Genomic DNA, 18,139 nt, shown 5'->3' with positions numbered 1-18,139 from the left:
TCCACTCCTTCATCAGCTCACTTCACATGGTCGCACGTGAAGAGCGGGCTCGTGATTGCGAGTCTCATCTTAAGCACCCTTCCGAAACATATCCGCTTCGATTTGACCAGAAAGGAAGTGACGGACAGCGGCCTCGCACCCCTGCATGCTCCAACGCTCGAATGGAAAGCCCGTAGCTTTTCCGGAGCATTAGTACGATTTTGGACACGCGACGCATAAATCACTCATCATCGTGCCGGCTTTCCGGCGGGCTTTAAGATTTATTGGCAGTGGAATGTGAAACGAGCAGCTGAAATGAGATAAGCACCGGAATTTCGGGAAACGATGTTCAAAATTAGAGCGCCGAAGCCAAGAAACAACTACAAAGTATTACATTGTCATGTTTTCTGGGTTGTAATTTATGGAGCTACGTTTTTTTTGTTTGTGTGTGTGTGTGTGTGACACCTTCAGATCGGATTAACATTCAATTAAAAGTTTGACGAACAATCGTGCTCTTTAAAGCGCTGTAATCTTATCCCATTGCCCGTAATCAAAACAATTGAAAACTCCTTCTTCCCCCCGGGGGAAGAATAACACACAAAATCAACCACTCGCTTCACCAGTCTCGCTTCACTTCCGGCAATACGTCAATTGGCCCATTCTTTCGTCGCCTCTTTGCCTTTCGTTCGGAAATAAAAATAAAAAAAGGTCATTAGGATCCATTGACCTCGTTTTCAGGCAAAACGACACATCATTCTTCACGCCCCTCATTCCCGGCCGCGCATCAACCTCGCCAGCACATTCCTAAACCCCAAATAACAATGAGCATTCTCAGACTCACCGTGCTTCGGGGAGGGTTTTTTTTTCTTTCTTTTGCAGATGAAAGCGGTACAACAACAAACAAAAGAACGGAACCAAATCGTCCCCTGGCCACATGCGAAACCAAATGAACCCTCTTGTGCGAATTGTTCCCCTATTTGCTGTGTGCGGAACTCAACACGGCGCGGTGAAGCTGCGTTCAGAGCACTCAGCTCAGAGAAAGAAAAAGGATGCTTTGTTGTTCGGTTCGCTGAGAGCGGAGATCGAAGGATATGCACAGCCAAACTCTTGAAGGAGAGAGCCAGAGCGCTCGCTCTCGCCGGAGCGCTCGAACTGCGTGCAGCGAGCACGGTCGCGTTTCGCAAGGATATATCAGTTTCGGAGTGTCCTTCGCAGGGGATGGACCTTACGCGCGCGCGTTCTTTCCTCTCTATCTCTATCTCGCACTGTCATCATCATTATTATCATCATTCCCACATTCATTGAGTTTTTTTCCCTATGGTTTGGCTGAACAGACACATACACATACACAGAGACGGGGATTTGCGGATATTTCGACTGTACGATGGAATTTTCCGTCTAGCGTTATCCGGAAAACGTAGGTTAAAATAGTGATATTGTGGGGTGGATTTTTGTTCGTGCAGGAGGAGCCTTGCCATTGGCGATGGACATTGCCATCTTCGACTTTGCTGCAGTGAATGGTGGTGTTTGGGCTGTTGGAAAAGTCCGCTAGTGACCGGAAAAGAAGTGAATGTTGTGGTCAGTGTGTTGGCCCCGTTTTTTCGGTGGTGACGCGTTGTGTAATACAGTCTTTGAAGTGTTGGTACGAGCGGTATGTTACAATAATAACGCGCAGAGTGTCCAAAAGTACACACGAGGTAGTGTCTTAGACTTGAATTGTGAGCGTGTGTTCTGATTATGATGATTTACAATGGTTCAAACCGTGTTCTAGTATAAAAAACCCGATTGATTCTGCACCAGAAATATGTTAAGGCTCATCATCTGCGTTTTCAAACACATAAAAAACGCTGAGCTCGCCGACAACTCCCTCGGCTCGTGATTCGCACGATTTAAGCACCGCAATCCATCCTTAAGTGTGCAGTTTTTCTTCCAATTTAACCAATCCGTAAGTAGTCAGCAGTCAGCCGAACAGCGATACTCATAAGACGTCTCGTTTTCCTCAACTCATCCTCATCCCATTAGATCCTGTATGAATGTGTGTGTGTGTGTGTTTGTTGGGGGACCTTTCGTTCCATCCGCTTATCTGCCTCGCATGTGTATGCGTGTTGCTAAAGTTTTGTGTGTGTCGTCGTGTGTTGTCGCTGCCCTTTCTTTACCCACCAACCAAAAAAAAAAGTGCCCACATTCTTCTCGAAAAGAAAGTTTCGCCTTTTCCTTCTTTTCCTGATTCGTCTTAGCACTTATACAGCGTACACAGAAACAGGAACCACGCTCCCTTCCCTTCCTCTGGTCCAGCTGGGTCTTCCACTCCAACAAAAAAATAAAAAGAAGAAGGAAGCGTGCACACCGAACGTGAAGCGAGAAGTTTTTCTTCTCATTACGCGCATACCGATGAAAATGCCGTAGCGTGTGCGCCTTCCGCTGAAGAACTTTTGCCTTTCGCGCAAAGGCGGAAGTTTCTTCACCGGCCTGTATATCTCGCCCATTCCCTTCCCGTCGTTCCCCGCCCCTGTATTCCCTCTTCTGGAGCTGGACACAAAAGAATCCCACGTAAACACAGTGCATGGGTTGCAAAACGGGGGGAAAATGGGGGTGCGTGCCTGTTCGTCGCTGCCATCGTCTGCGTCGTCTGCGTCGTCGTCGTCGGGTTGAAATCAATGCTGACAGAAACGATGCCAGCAGGCTCCGACAGTGGAACAGGGTGGACTGGAGAGAAAAACACGTGCACGTGCTTGTGGAAAAAAGGCGTCCATTTGGGAGGATGGGAGCAAATCAGCAGCTTTCGGCCCCAAAATGTTTGCTCCAACCGCTTGAAGAAGGTTGTGTTTGGAGTGGTGGTGTAGGATCTGGAAACTAGTGCTGCTATCCCCGGTAACAAGAATCTTGTGGGAGAAGAGAAGCGTAAACTACAGAAAGAAATGAAGCAAACAAATTAAATTAAAAGAGGTTAGGCGCAGGCATGTGCCGCAGGTTTTGTTTGTGTGTGTGTTTGCGAGAGAAGACGAGAAAACGGCCAGAGGAAACCGACAAGTCGGTCAGTCGGATGTTTGGTGCAGACTGTCTGTGCCAGCTGCAGTCAAGCGAAACGAGCCTAATCGCTCGCCGAGCGGTGAGATGAGCCTTTAAATTAATTGTGAAAAACCCAGTATGATGCTATAAATATAAAACACAGATAAACGAAGCGATTTTTTAGCAAGCCCTTCTCTCACTCCCACACCATATTTGCTCGACTCAAATCAATCTGCGAGCAAACAAACAATTTTGAGCTTTTGCAAACTCAAACTGTTACCTCCATTCGAACTAATCGTAACTTCTTTTTTGTTGCCTTTTCCTGTGTATTTGCTGTGCTGTGCTCGTCAGCCCCAATTTCGAACCCATTTAATAAGCTTACGTCACCCTCTCCACCGGTAATCGGCTTCATCGGATCGGGGAGGTATTGCCAGCACCATTCGCAAAAACAAACTCGGCAAAAACAATTTCACTAACTCTCCCTAATTAATGCGGAAAGCTTTCCCCAGAATTAATGTTAAATTTTACCCCTCCTCCTTCTCTTCCTCCTACTCCCACGTTGTTAGGTAGGTTGTTAGGTGGGGGGTTCAACTTCCCGGAATTGTTTCAAAGTTGTGTCTGTGTTGTGTACTGTTTCACCGGCAGCACTGGAAAGTTTGGGGCATCAAAAAATCAAAAACCAAATGAAGTTGAAATATCTGCCATTCCTCTCTCTCTCTTTCTCTCATCATTGGTGTTATTTCACTTGGTTTTTTGGTTTCTTTTTTTGGTTCTTTTTTCAAGCTTTGGTTTGCTTCTACTTCCCTTGCTAGCAGCCGGCTTTGAAGCATAGTTTCTATCGATTCCTCCCGCGTCCAAAAAGATAGCGCTTAGCGCGATGAGCTTAGACTAAACCAGCAAAACACCACCAGTATTCCACCAGTTCGTGTGTGATCATACGTGTAGTGTAGCCGGAAAAAGTTGTTCATAAACAATCATTCGCTTGTTTTACATAGCACAATCACACCCAGCCCGGGCTGGCGCGGCAGCGCCACGGGAAGAGAAGCGGGATTATGTTTTGTCCCAACTTGTTTTTTGCTGTTTGTTTCCTCCTCCACCACACACTGTGTGGGAACCTTTATCGCACCGTTCTATCCATTGAACAAATTCGCAGATCTGTCCCTGTTTGGTGGCAGGGATGTATGAGCCACACAGACATAAGTGGGCAAAAAGGAAGGAATTTCAATACAACGCTGGACCAGTTTTCATCGCTCTACGCTGCTATATTTTCAGCCGTGTGGATTTGCAACGCCCTTCCGACCGTGGTGTGGAAAAATGCAAACTTTTTCCTCTAATTCACCGTCCCGATTTGGTGGAGTTTAGCTTGGGGGGCGGCCATCCACACTGCTATCTATTTTTGCTTTGCCGCGTTTCGATGGATGCGATCCTTTCGCTACCTCTGCTTTTGCGCCCACTTCGAAGGCAGGAGCCGAAGCTGACGCAGCTGTGCGCGAGTTGTTGTGTGTGTTTTTTTAGTCGGTTGGAGTTTTGTTTGCCAGCCAGTGGAGTTAAAAGTTAGTCAAACGAGCGATTCGACACAACAGCAAAAAAAAAAAACATTCTCTCACCAAGAAGCACCTGCATATGATGAAACATGGCACAACGCTACAGCTCTGTACTGGTGAGGGATGAGAAAAAAGGGAATAGAAGCCGACATTACCTACACGCTGGGTTGTTTTCCTTTTTTCCACTTCTCCAAAACGAAGGGTGCCAAAGTATCGTCCTTTGGTGCAATGGTTTGATGTTATTGCTGCGGTATTTGGGTGTAGCTGCAGGTAGACAAGCAGTAGAGCACCGTCTCACCAGTACTTTTCTCCTTAGTCACTATCCGGCCTCCGGTTGCGGTAGGGACCTTTTGCAGCGGGGTTAAGGATTGGTACATGGGGGGAAAGAAGAAAAAACCACAGCAATTTTGGGATGATATTTGAAATATTTAAGCCTTCAATCTGTGTACCGGGGGGAGGATGGCAAGAGGCACTGTATGATGTTAAGGTGTGGGTTAGAATTAATTTAGACTTGTCTAGGAATTAGGAGCGTATCAGAGAGTACTGGTTTTTATGAGTTTTTTTTAATATTATTTAATGGAGGAGTTAATTATGTTTTTAATGCGTTTTAGCACATATTCTGTAGCTTAAAAAATAAAGGTAAAACCGACAGCAACTCTTCACTACTAGCAGATGAGGCTCTTGGCAAGCAAATGCTGTTGGCTTAAAAACGAGCTTCTTGCTAATATTCACCTTTTCTTATCAGTAAAAGTTCTGCTTCGAACAATCAACGCTTTTCAGAACTTATACAACGCCAAGTCTGCTCCAAATGATCAACAAAACGTTTGGTTTGACATGAAGCGTTACTTGTCAAATAGTTCAAATGATATTCCCTTCCTTTCGCTGCGCGTGACTTTACGGTTTTATTGTTGCAGCTTTCAAACATGCTTCTGTTTCGTTAATTACACAAAATAATAACTTCATCTCGACTTCAACTTCATGAAAGACTTGCGCAACCCTTCTAGTTGTGACCTACAATCCAAGCACCGTTTCGCTGTCACTCTTTGGACACATTTGTTGTCACAGCAGCTCCAGCAGACTAAGGCGAGCCACATTATGGCGAAGCGGATGATGGCTTGATTATCTTGCTGCTCGCTAATGATGCTAGGCGCTAAGCTTTCCCATGTCACATTTCACTCCGGCGAATGATGAAGAGTATTCAATTCACTGCGCTTCATTAGAGCGATTCTAGTAGAGTGTATAATCTCGCTTCCACTGTTCATTGCACGTTGTAATAACGAGCGAGCTGATTAGGAACGCCTTGCGGCCGATTATATATATCAAGCCAAGAGATGGAAGAAGCGTAGGGTTCGCTTCAATGTTCTCATTTAGTACCTCATATAATTAATATACAACGTTGTCTCTTGCTACCAACAGCGGAGCTCGTGCTTGTTATTACAAAAAAGCCCTTTCGATTAGGAACCACAACAACGCATCCAATAAAATCGTGAATAAAACCATCATTCCTGGCCCAGTTTTACACACCCGAAATTCCAATCAAACTCACCTGCGCACCCTCGCACAGCGTGCTGGTATAATGCATGTCGGTTAGCACGTTGGGGCTCGTTTGTACACAGGGGTTCACGCATTCATGTCCTGTCAAAAATCTGATTAACCGTTCCTCCGAGAATGGGGGTTGCACCCCGCCGACGACGTGCGACGACCGCTTTTGGCCAAAAGCAATAATGTCGTCGTCGTTGTCGTTGCATCATGTACCGGGCATTCGGTTTAAAATACATATCCAGCGCGACAGCGCATGGAATTTGACATATTTGCCGAAAAACCGAACGATTTCGGGCAGGACCGGGAGCACATTCATTGCAGCTGGCCGGTTTACTGCTACCCCGAACCCCAAAACCAAGGACGCATTGTGTGGCGTTGGGGTACGCGTTTGGCAGACCAAGCGTGCTTGCCCTGCAATGCCGTTTATGCAGGCTGTGTGTGAGTGAGTGTGCAGCGGAGTGTTGGAATGTAGGTAGACTGGCCACAAACAATGGCAGCGTATGGACTTAATTGCTGGTACGGATATTACACCACACCACACCGTGCAAGCCGTGTATCGGGCAGGAGGATCAGGTTGCATTGGAGCGAGGGATTTGCAATTGCGACGGAACATACGAGACAGGAGCGATCAGCTATCTAAGCCAATGTCGCAATGGTGTGGTATTATTTCAGAATGTTTAGACGTATTTTCTAAGCGCTTGTTCGGTAGAGGCACATCTGTCTCTACTCTGGGGATAGCGTTTCGTACGAGTATTTTTATGCATATTCAGCAAATGTATATGTTTTGCGGACATTGAATATGAAAGAAGAGTTAAAAGAGATTATGGCTGGCCGTTTACAGGGTTTTCCAAGACACTTTCGAATGTTAACATTGTTATACACCGCACATCAATCTGACATTTTATTTCCATCACATTATTTTTTTATTTCTCCAACATGATTTTCAACACGACTCAAGTTGGATTGAGTTTGACAGTTTTTGAAGTTTTTGCGGTGAATAACAATGTTTACTTTCGAAACTGACTAGTAAAACCCTTATATTTAACAACTATATATATATAAGCTTGATGTAAGGGTCACTCAATGCATAAATTTATCATATTTTGCACAGATGACAGATCATGTCCTCGATGTTCTCAAAGACATTGAAGTATCCTCGTTGCAATAGAGTACTCTGATTCTGTAGCCCTCTTTCCTGACGTACATACTTTACACTATCAAGAAGTGTTGATCCCAATCATCCAGCAAATATTTGAATACAAGGCTCTTAATGCACTGAGCAAATCCAGTAAAACTCATCATTTTTTCATATTTTCCTATTATCTTCAATGCATGATAATTCTACATGAACTGTTTTTAGTGCCTGAAGTGTAAAAAAGCAACGATAGATGCCTGCCAAGTTCTTTTCAAAACATGGGATTATGATGTTACGTTTGCCCGAAAAAGATTTCTTATAGGATCTAATTATCATCAGAAGGCATCACCAAATTAATTGATGAAGATACCAATAGTTTTCAATATTAACATGGAAATACAAATCCTGTTAAAGTTGAAACTTCAAATCCAAACTTTCCGTTAAAGTATTGAATGTCGTCCTCTTGGTGAATTTCTGAATTATTCAGAAGGAAGGAAGGTGTATTAATCATAATTTGTTCGAAAAACAGTCTGTTTAGCATTAGGAATATGTAAAATTCTTAATTTAGATTAATTAGCCTTTAAACCTTCAAACACTCCCCAATGAATATCAACATCTTACGAGTTTCACACTTGCACAAATCTCAGTAATACCCTACCGATGCACAAACCCATGAAGCTGCGTGCGTTTGTCCCCCGACCTGAGCCGACCATAAAAACCGAAACTTTTCACTTTCTTCGAATCCCCATTTACGGCACGCCTCGCTTAGCATATTTGGTCCCGCTCGCGGAAAACGGGACCAAAAAGGCTTACAAACTTCACCCCGCATGAAAGTTTCACACCAAAAGCGGCCGTTTCGTGTCTCATTTTATAACCACCGGAACGAGGTACACAACTCGACACTTCCTTATTTTTTCTCCCTACTTTGTTTGTTACCGCTGTAGCTTTCCCTCCTGCTTCACGAAAGCTTCCAAAAGACCTCGCTTTTGTCGAAATTATTCGGCTCCCATCCCCCTGTTTGCCATTTTGCACAGTAAAAATGTCGTGACTATTGCCGTCCGTGAGCTGTTTACTGTGGGAAACTGGGGCGAAGGTTGCTCCCGTCGGCACACGAGCTCCCTATTGGGAAATTTGCGTCCAAGTTGTTTTTTCGGCCATGGAAAACAAGCGGGCTAGGCCTGTCCGTTTATTTTTACCGATCGAAACCCTGCCAGACCCATAAAACACGAAGCATGGGGTGTGAAAATGAGCTGTTGGTTACTGTCTGGTCTACTATCAGTTCGATATGGTAATTAAATGTTCGCGTGCGGTTTTACTCGTTTTGTCGTTATCCTCCACCAACTCAAGCACACAGACTGCGTGCGCCAAAAATACACACAAACACACATACACACACCGCACACACACCGAAGCCTTCTAAGAGGATTTTGATTCCGGCCCGTCACGCCATTCGGTGGAAACGCACACGCGGTGTGCCGGTGTGCGTTTAAGTAGCTTCGAAGTAATACCACAACACACCCCTCCCCGGTCGCAGTGGCACGTGTGTGCACCCCTTCTATTTCCCCCCCAAAAGCACTCGTTCCGTACGAATACACATTTGTTTTTTGGGGAAATAACCCTTTAATATCTTTTTTTTTGCGCGCCTTCACGGTAACATCGTATCTCGCCACGTGCGCCCAAAATTTGCGAGACTCATTCGCGACCACCGGGCCAACTCCTCCCTCTCATGCTTTGATGCTGCTGGTGCGGGAGAGATTATGCATGCTCGGTTGGGCTCGGTTGGGCGCACCCGTAACCGCGATGTAAATACGCGCTTCGCTGCGTACGCGCCCAAAGGGGACCTGCCGGCAGTCCCTACACGATTATTACGCACGCAGTGCGCGCGAGACCAAGCCCGCTGTTAGATTGCTGTTATTGCTAGCACGAGACGCGTTGAAGTAAGCTTTAGAGTTGGAAACACTCCCTGCAGGACTCCGCTCAGAAACGAATCAAAGGCTTACGATTACGATACAGCGGAATGTGAAAGCGGTGCGAACGTTTTATCGAACAGTTTTTCCCATCGAGATGAGAGTAATAAAACAAAAGGAGAAGCAGCTCAAATGCACCAGCTTCTGCACTATCGGTGATTTGTGATGCGATTTTAGAAATAAATCCAAATGCTTTTGCTACTTCCCTTCCTGCATCTATTCCCAGTTTTAGGCACTTTGTGGGGTCTTTGTGTGAGTGTGTTCGTCTACCATCACACACTCCCCATAATAGTTGCTCCGGTTTCGTTTTCGAGCCAGCAAATGTTTGGCCTGAAATATTTACCTTCTTTAAGGCAGAGAGGGCCGTCAGCAACTTGCAATCGTGTGCGACAGTTGGAACCGAACCGGTTGACATTTATGATCAAATGTTGTCTGAGTGTCTGAACTTCGTGGCAGTGCCAGCAAGTCGCTCTTTGTGGCAGTGCCAGCATAACAGCGTTCAATGCGGATGCCTTTTAGCTTCTCTGTCCTTTCTTTCTCTGTATGTGTGTGTGTGTGTACACATACACGTGTGAGAGTGTAGTTGTGTGTGAATGTTTCTACGCCACGCCTGGTGAACGATCAATAATCGTCTGTGCCAAGATGACTGTTGGATTTAACCCAATTTTCATCGATCGATAGGCGAACATAGGGAGGGAGCTCGTTCTCTTCTTTTTCCCCCCCCCCCCCCTTGTGTCCTTGTTCTGTGTCTGTGTTCGCACACAAACAAGGCGCATTCTCCGGGCGAAATGTGGCCCAGTCACGATGCTAACGCTGAATCGCACCCCAAAATGATGCCAACTATTGTCCGCTGGAAATAGACCGTCCAATGAGCGAGTGAAACGAGGGAAGCATAATGAGCGAACGTTTGTTTTGGCTTGTTGCAAATAAATTGGCGAAACAAATATATTAAAGGCGCTCAGAACGCTTCTTTAAGGTGATTAGGTGGCTTCATACAAGTATCATTTCTATCGTAGGAATTGATACTTCAATGAAAAATAAATTAGTTCTCATTTGATTAAATTTATGTTTATCTTTTTTTAAGCCTTGTTTTCCCCGCACACTATAAATTGTTTTAAGCACAATAAAACAAAAACAATCATCCCATCCCAACATGCCCTAATGAAACAATAATATCTTTCTGCGCTACCTTCACATCATTAATGCCCATCACTGGCTAACGATCGTAAAAACGCTTCAAGCTAAAAAAAAGTCCTCCGTAGCGACCTTCATCCTGCTGACAGCGAAAAAACAACAAATGCAGAATGGTTTTTCTTTTCACTTGTGAGAAGAAAGCTCAACATCAGTGGACAGGTAACAAGGGAGAAAAAAAACGAGGCTTATCGCCAGCACCATAATTAATGGAGATGAAATAGCTTCCAGGGATAATTTTTGTGTGGACATTTTTAACCTCAGAAAACAGCAAAGACCGTAAATTAGGAAACAGTTGACCTAAGGAAATTGGGCCTTAACAGTTCGAACTTTTAAGAACAACAATAGAAACTTGATTCCCCTTTGGCATGGAGTATAGTGACAAAACTTTCACCGAAAACGTAATTCCAGATAATTACAAGATTACAACACTTTAAATGGGCAAATGATGTAAAAAAGCGGCAAAAAAAGGAATAAGCCATAAACCGAACCTTATCAAAGTTTCCATGCCGAATCAAAATTTGTTCAGCATTACCTGCTCTACCTCAAAACCCTTTTCCTTTCGCCACCTTGCATGCCACCACACGCTCCAGCTATAATGAGCAGTTCCAGTGCCACATTTTCCCCCTCCATTTCTTCCACCACATTCCATTCGATGAAAAATGAGCCACCGGTAGTTTGGGTGTGACTTTTCTTCCGTTCATACTACGAGCGTCTCCATCGCCTCTACCACCCACAAAAAAGCGGGAAAACTATTACTCCGAGAGCGATAGTTTACTACCCACTGCCGCCCGTTTCCGGCGGGCACGTTTCTGATCCGTCCGTTGTTACCGACCGGATGTACCGAGAGGAAGCAAATGAACTGGGAATGACTAATTGATGAATTCGTGCCATCGCTTTCCCGTGCTGGCATTTCGCTCGCAATTTAACGACGGAACGAATGAAAGGCAAATGGGTGTGTGTGTGTGTGCGCGCGAGGTATGTAAGGAAGGTGTTAGAGCGTGGAAAATATTCTCAGCATGCCGTGCTTCCGTGGGACGTGCATTGTGCCGGCGTTGAAGCTTTCTGCCGTTCTGCTCTGCTTTCTTGCGCGGTGCTTTATGGGGAAAAGTTTCCCCATTGAATGATTACGGTTAATCTGTGTCAATTTGTGAACCGTTCGAACTAACCCAGATATTTGTTTTGTATGAGAAATGTTTTTTCTTTCGGCTATTAATAACGTTTAATTAAGCGCTTATTAACCTTCAAGCCCTTTTTTCTTTCGATCGTTTCAGTAGCACAATCAATTTTTTGTTTTAACACTCACTCTGATCGGTGCTGATTTCCATAGTTCCGCTTTAAGGCGACTGTAGCCTCGTTTGCAGCTCGATCTACAATGGCTTTCGATGTTTCATCGACCCTTCAAAAGCCACATCGCGCTCCGTACACATCCTTCAAACCGTGGTCGTTCCGCCACAAGCTACCGGGCGGCTCCATTAACATTGGCAGAGCGCGCGGCCCGATGCCGCTTCCGAAAATGGGCCCTCCCCGCGACACTTCCCCATATCCTGACGCACGGATCCTGCCTGATGTAGAAAATTAAATTATTTCCATTAGTTTTCACCGCGCACGGGGGAGCCGTAGATGGAACCGGTGGTAGCTCCGGTGGAAAATTATAATGAGGCTTTAAGATTTGGGTCGAGTGCTTTCGTTCCATTTTCGTTCCATTGCCGAGCTGCCTCGGGGTTAGGGCGGGGAAGGTGAGGCAACGTGGCTTTCCCAAAATCGGTCCCTAGGTTTTTGGAAACCAAACATACCCACACACACACACACAGACACAGAGGAAGCCGTCACGCTTACAACAACATCGCCCTGCGGCTGACGGAATTGAAACGAACCCCGGGTTTGAGCGTCAGATCAGTGTAGGGAGGGGGGGGGAGGGAGGGGTTGTATTTATGTTCGCTCGTTCTTTAAGGCATAATTACCGAATACATTAAATTATAGAGAGCCGAAATTCTGAAAATACCACGCTTTTTTTTAGGCTCGCCTTATACCCAGTAAGTGTCGGTCGGAAGAGTGTTGCGTGTTGTAAGATCTGTAGGCTTTTTCCTTTTTTTTCGAAGCTTCTGTATTCTTTGAATAGCGATTGCGTAGTCATTCTTTTTTTTTCGTACGATGGATGGATACAGAAAATTTGCATTTCCGATGAGTTGGTGGAGTTTCACGGTAGCAAAAGCAAGATGCAAAGCAGCACCTGTGAGCGGGTTGTTACGGTGGCTTGGAGTTAGATTAGGAATGATTTTCCCCCGCTTTTCCACAGTCTCCTTTCGAATGCATTGGTAGAACCTTTTGCGTTTTTTTCCTACATTACTTTAAATAATAAAACAAAAGGTAATAATTATAATGGATGCAATTTAACAATGTTTCCCCCTTCTCTTTCTCTCATTTTCTTCTACAGAAAAAAGCTGCTGGAAAAGGGAGATTGAATTTTCTGGGGAGAAAGATTCAACGTGCTGCGCAAAACTGGACGTGCTGTGAATAGTTTCCTTGTTTTTCGCTCGGCTCGAAGCGGAAGATTTTTGTTTTTATGTTTTATATTGTTTTCGTTCTCATTCTTTCCCCGTCTTCTATCTATTCTAATGAACTTGTTTACTGTGTATCTTTGTGCGTTGTTTATCAGTGCAAACTTAATTAGTGCCCATTAGACTTATCTTCTCCACTACTTTCTTGTTGATTTCTTGGTAGAGTCACATTATAACTCCTGTTCTCTTTTTTCTATTAGTTTTGTGTAGAAAATAATGCAAATGAAGCATCAGATGGAGTAAATAAATTTTATAAAAAAAAGAGAAAGAAGAAAAGCAGTGCTGCAAACCTGTATGCTAAATGTACTCCGAGTGAAAGAGTGTGTTCCGTGTTTGAAGGGAAAAGCAGCAACTTATATTAAAAAATAAATAAATAAAGTGCACCTTTAACGATGATAAGGCGCTCGAGTGAAGAAAAGTGAAGAGTGTTTTCAACCCCCTCTGCTTTGCTAGTGATTAAAAACATTCGGCCACGAATGGAAAACCAAAACGAGGGATAAAGCAGGACCCATGACGTCATGATAGCAACGATTGACCGACGCGTTTGGATTATGTTTCTTTCGTATCTTCTTTTACAATGTAAGTATGACTGCTTGATAGTTTGCTTATAAATTAAAAAAAAATATCACCCATTTTCTTGGAAACAGACAACTTCAATGTAAATCATTTCTGTTACTCAACATTAGTAATTCCTCTCTCTCTTTCTCTTCTGCTCTTCTTGAATTGTTAAAACGCTCCCTAATCATCACGCAGGGTTGGGTCGGGTCGGGTCGAAACCTCGGGCAAACATTTGCATTTGGATGCTTTTTCGCTTCACTCCACTTTTGATAATGAATTAATTCCATCAGGCTCCATTTTCCGCTGCCGCTCCCGCCATTACCTTTGCGTCCCGCTTTCAGTGCTTGAAGCTGAGAAAGTAGTGACCGAAGGATTCCCTTTTCTTGGAAACACCAGAAAGTGGGTCAACGTTAAGATGTAAAGTAGCGCCGGTGTTGGAGCTCATAATCACTAAAATCTGAGAAAGTTTTGCTGCAAATGTTATGAATTTTTTAGCAGTTTTGTGCCTTCATTTCTTACGAGTCAACGGGTATCCTTTCGTTCTGTTGCTGTATTTTCAGGCCAACAAATGTACCACGTGCCCCTTTCGTTTTAGTTTACGAGCGGAAAAAGAGAAGCAAGATAATGGAAAACTTTCAACATCAACGCACTACCACATAAATCATTTACACCTCAGTGCGTTGTAATTATGGTTGATTTTTATGCCACAAAGCACAACTCGGTTCCCCGGTTCCCAACAACCAGTGCCTTCCCTGCAGTCAGAAAATGATGCGTTTCATTTTCACCCACTCGCACCCACCACTAACCATCCTTCTTATCTGCTTAACTGCACCAGCGCATCAGATTGCAGTACAATTTGCACAGCACAAATTGATTCGATCATTCAGGCGTGTATGATGCGTTTCCCTTCGTGAGTGTTTTTTTGTTTTTCCTACATTCCCTGTGGAACGGCACAAAGCGCAACAGCTTTGCCAAAGCGTACCAAAGCACGGGCACAGAGTCAGTCGGTCCCCCAGGAAGGCAGCAACGTACTCGTGTACACCATTCTGCAGACACATGTGCTCGTCTGCACAGGACGGTGGCAGCAACAATTTGACTATCCGGAACCGAGACCAGGACGGATGGATGGATAGCGTACCGTGTGGAACGTCCCTCGAGGGAAAAAGGGGATGCTCAGGGGCTCATGGAGATGTGAGGCGATGAAAATAATGATGATGTGCATGCATTCTCGCTGTACGAGCAGTCGTTTGGAGTGTTCTAGAAGGTGCATTGGAAGGGCGAGAGGTGTTAGATTGTTGGTTGTTTGGATTTCCATCTCACATCGCTCGCTTGTGGTGTAGTTTGTTGGAACTACAGGCATGTAAAAGTAGTTTCTAACTTGTTTCTGTAATGCTTAAAATGTATGATGAATATTTGGTAGAGTAATGGTCGAGAAAAATAGCAAAACCAGTATGTAATTTTACTCTTTTCCAGGAATATCAGCTTCATACAGGAAACCCACAATAATATTGCACAGAAACTCATAACACACAAACTATTCCCACTTCAATGCACACCCTAAAAACATCATTCCAAGCGATCCGTTTCGGAATCAAATCGTGTTTTCGATACCGAGCCTTATATTTGTAAACCGACGTTCCATCGGTCGACATCGCTTTCCCATGCTCACGCTGGAATCGCTGAAACACTCCAACGGTGCGATTTGCTGTGATTCTCCAAACGCCCCGTGATAGTGGCGGGTCGAGTCGATCGCCAAACATGTATTCGTTACTTCCCCGGAGCATCGAACGCCTCAAATCACTCCGCTGCACTACGCAGTTGGAAAACTGTGACGGCGAAACTGAAACATATCGAATGGCGGCTGCTGTTTGCTGGCGTTCACCATCGATAGAAATACGTCTCCCCTTCCCCGGGAGCCTTCCGTTTAGGTACACATTCGTTTGCTTTCGTCCGAGCAGGGGCTGTGCTGGATCGACAAGTAAGGGAAACCCGTTGACCGTACCGGAAACCCGATAGGGTTGTAAGCCTTTTTGCCGAACGAGCGTTCGCACGGCCCGTGATCACGTGCTTTACACGCGTAATTGATGTTTGCAGCGCCACACAGAGAAAAGGCTCTGGCCTAGGCCCGACCAAACTCAGGACACACACACAGAGATCAAAATAGAGTGAAAAAAGAGAATAGGCTGGATGTAAAAAATCAGGAACAAGCTTCAGAATGAATGATCAGGTTGTTTTTTTGTGTGTGTCTTCTGTTGGAGCTCAATGGAACGTGCATCTCTTTTCATTAGGCCTGATTAATTGAACTGACAATGTTAGTTGCATGTGTTCCGGTCATGTTGTGGCGGGATTTAGGAGCGGCACGGAGAAGAATAAGGTTTGAACAAGGCTTGAGGTTTTTTAATTGCTCTCCTCATAAAGGGTTTATGTACAGTAGTAGATGAAAAACAAATAAGCTTTTTCTGTAGTGTGTTTTTATCTAGGGTAAATGTACCAATAGTGGTGCAATTTGTAGTGGTACCGATGTGTTTTAATGGATATAAAGTGTTAGGAAGGATAATTTCTGAATATTTTAACACATAGCAATTGGAATATGTTTTATCTACGCAATCACAACCATTTTTATCATGAAATACATAAAATTTACGAAAAAAATACAAATTTTTGTGACTGCTTCGTTGTACCTATAATGGTGGTATGGTTCCTATAGTCGTCGTATTGTGTTCCTATAGTGGTGATAAACAAAGATGCATCAAAAACGGTGTATAATAACAATGAAACTTAGTTTCGAAGCTGTTTTCGTATGAATAGCAAGGATTACTGCCATAATATAGGTTTCTTGCGTAATTTGATCGTAAAAAAAATGTATAAATTTGATCAATGAAACTATTGACTAAAGTACTGCATCACACCTGTCATCAACCTACACCCGGAAGAGTGTGATTGATTTGAAGTCAAGTTTTCATTCAGCCATATAAGCGAATTTCGGCCTGTTTTTGGTAAATTACCTACATAAAACTCATTTCTGTTGCTTATTTTAGTGAAAACAGTACGACATGTCAAAAATTTCCCCGAAAAAATCTAAAACGACCTTTTTTATTGATGTTATAACTATAACCACTATAGGAACATGCCTGTTTCGTGTACCTATAATGGCACTATGGTAAAAAACACTTAAAAATGCATAAATATGGTCAAAAGGCAAATAATTTTAGTAAAACAATAACATTACGTAACAGTTATGTTGAAAAACTAGTAATTGCGTGGTTATGTGGTCGTTTAGAACGTTAATAGAAAAATGAGTATCGTTATGAAATCCTAAGGATTTTAGAAAAATGTTGACACATTTAACAAAATAATGGATTTTTCGGTAACTGAGTAACGGAATGGCCCCATTGTGACGAACATTCCATACCGTCTAGACAGGTCTAATTTCTATACGCACACGCACTGCCCAGTACCGGAATAGCTAACGCCAAAACGGACTGCGGCTGCAGTATGCAATAAGAGACGCGTGTCCGCGACTTTATCGAATGGTTCCCACACTTTGCCACCTTACAAAATAACAGGGAACCGATGACAATTTCGGTTCCCACAACAAAATGCAACTTTGGCAAAACGGCTTCAGGTATCTCGCCTAACGTGAAACTAATGAAATTAATAAATAGAACGCATCGTGTCCGGAACTAGGACAGTGATGAACTAAGAAACAAACAAGAAGGTTCTGTTCAGTGTTGAGCATAATATCACAAAGGTCCGAGTTATTACATGGCGACCGTGACAGTGTGTACACGTAAACGTGATGTTGTAAAACAGTGAAACAGTGATCACAGTGAAAAGTGTTACGTTTGAAACACAGTGAAACAGGGAAAAGTGCAAAAAAAAAAAAAAAAACCATACATAATGAGTGACTCTATCGAATCAGATTTAGTCAAAAGTATCAATTGGTTACTTCACATAGTAAAGAATAGAATCGATAAATCTGAGCTCGAAGAGGAGGTTAAAGATGAGCTACACGAAACCGCAATCTCAATATTGGTAAGCTGCATGGATAATAACTTGCCACTAGAAGAAGTGCAACACCAGCTAGTGCGAGCACATTTACTGTGGTCAAGTGTTGTGAAATTGATAAATGGTAACGCTAAGAACATGTCAATGGAAGAATAGTGATTATAATTAAAAACAAAACAAAAAAACAATATAGATGTGAATAAAAAGACGTGTAAAAACTTAGTGAATGAAAATGACGCGCGCAGAAATGGAGAACCAATTGAACGAAATATTGGTAAGAATCCAAGAAATTAGTGACGCGAGTGAAAAAGAGCGGTGGCGACAGTACTTATCAGACTTTGATATAGAAGAAGCCACTACGGACGTCATCCAAGAAATAAGTATGACGATAAACTTTTATTTCGATGTGGAAAATTTGTGAAAAATAGTTATCTTGAAAAACAATGTTGAAAACCTGTGAAAAATAGTTATCTGTGAAGGGGATGAAATCAAAAACAGTGATCGTATCAGAAAACGGTTCCCTGACGTTTAAAATGTGTCGGTCATATAACAGGCACACCGCCGTTACAGGTGATGCCCAAGTTAACGTAATTAACACGCTTGAAAAACATAGCCATGATCACGAAGAGCATGATTGGAAGCTCT

The 18,139-nt window shown here is 43.6% G+C and overlaps 1 protein-coding gene across 3 annotated transcripts in view; it reads left to right on the top strand.

Moving 5' to 3' along the window:
- Window positions 1-1,186: 1,186 nt before the first annotated feature.
- Window positions 1,187-18,139, top strand: part of LOC120901841 — a 58,003-nt gene continuing 41,050 nt past the window's right edge. For 2 of the 3 annotated variants that reach the window (XM_040310161.1, XM_040310159.1), the window contains exons 1-2: window positions 1,187-1,396; window positions 13,129-13,507. In XM_040310161.1, coding sequence (XP_040166095.1) covers window positions 13,447-13,507 — 61 coding nt within the window. In that variant the 5' untranslated portion in view covers window positions 1,187-1,396; window positions 13,129-13,446. Of the gene's footprint in view, window positions 1,631-13,128; window positions 13,508-18,139 lie in introns of all 3 variants that reach the window. The other variant, XM_040310160.1, reaches the window with a different exon arrangement.

The sequence above is a fragment of the Anopheles arabiensis genome, chromosome 3, assembly GCF_016920715.1.
Source record: "Anopheles arabiensis isolate DONGOLA chromosome 3, AaraD3, whole genome shotgun sequence".
Classification (NCBI taxonomy): Eukaryota; Metazoa; Arthropoda; class Insecta; order Diptera; family Culicidae; genus Anopheles; species Anopheles arabiensis.
Note: the sequence above shows the minus strand (reverse complement) of the source record. Positions and strands in the feature narration are given on the sequence as shown.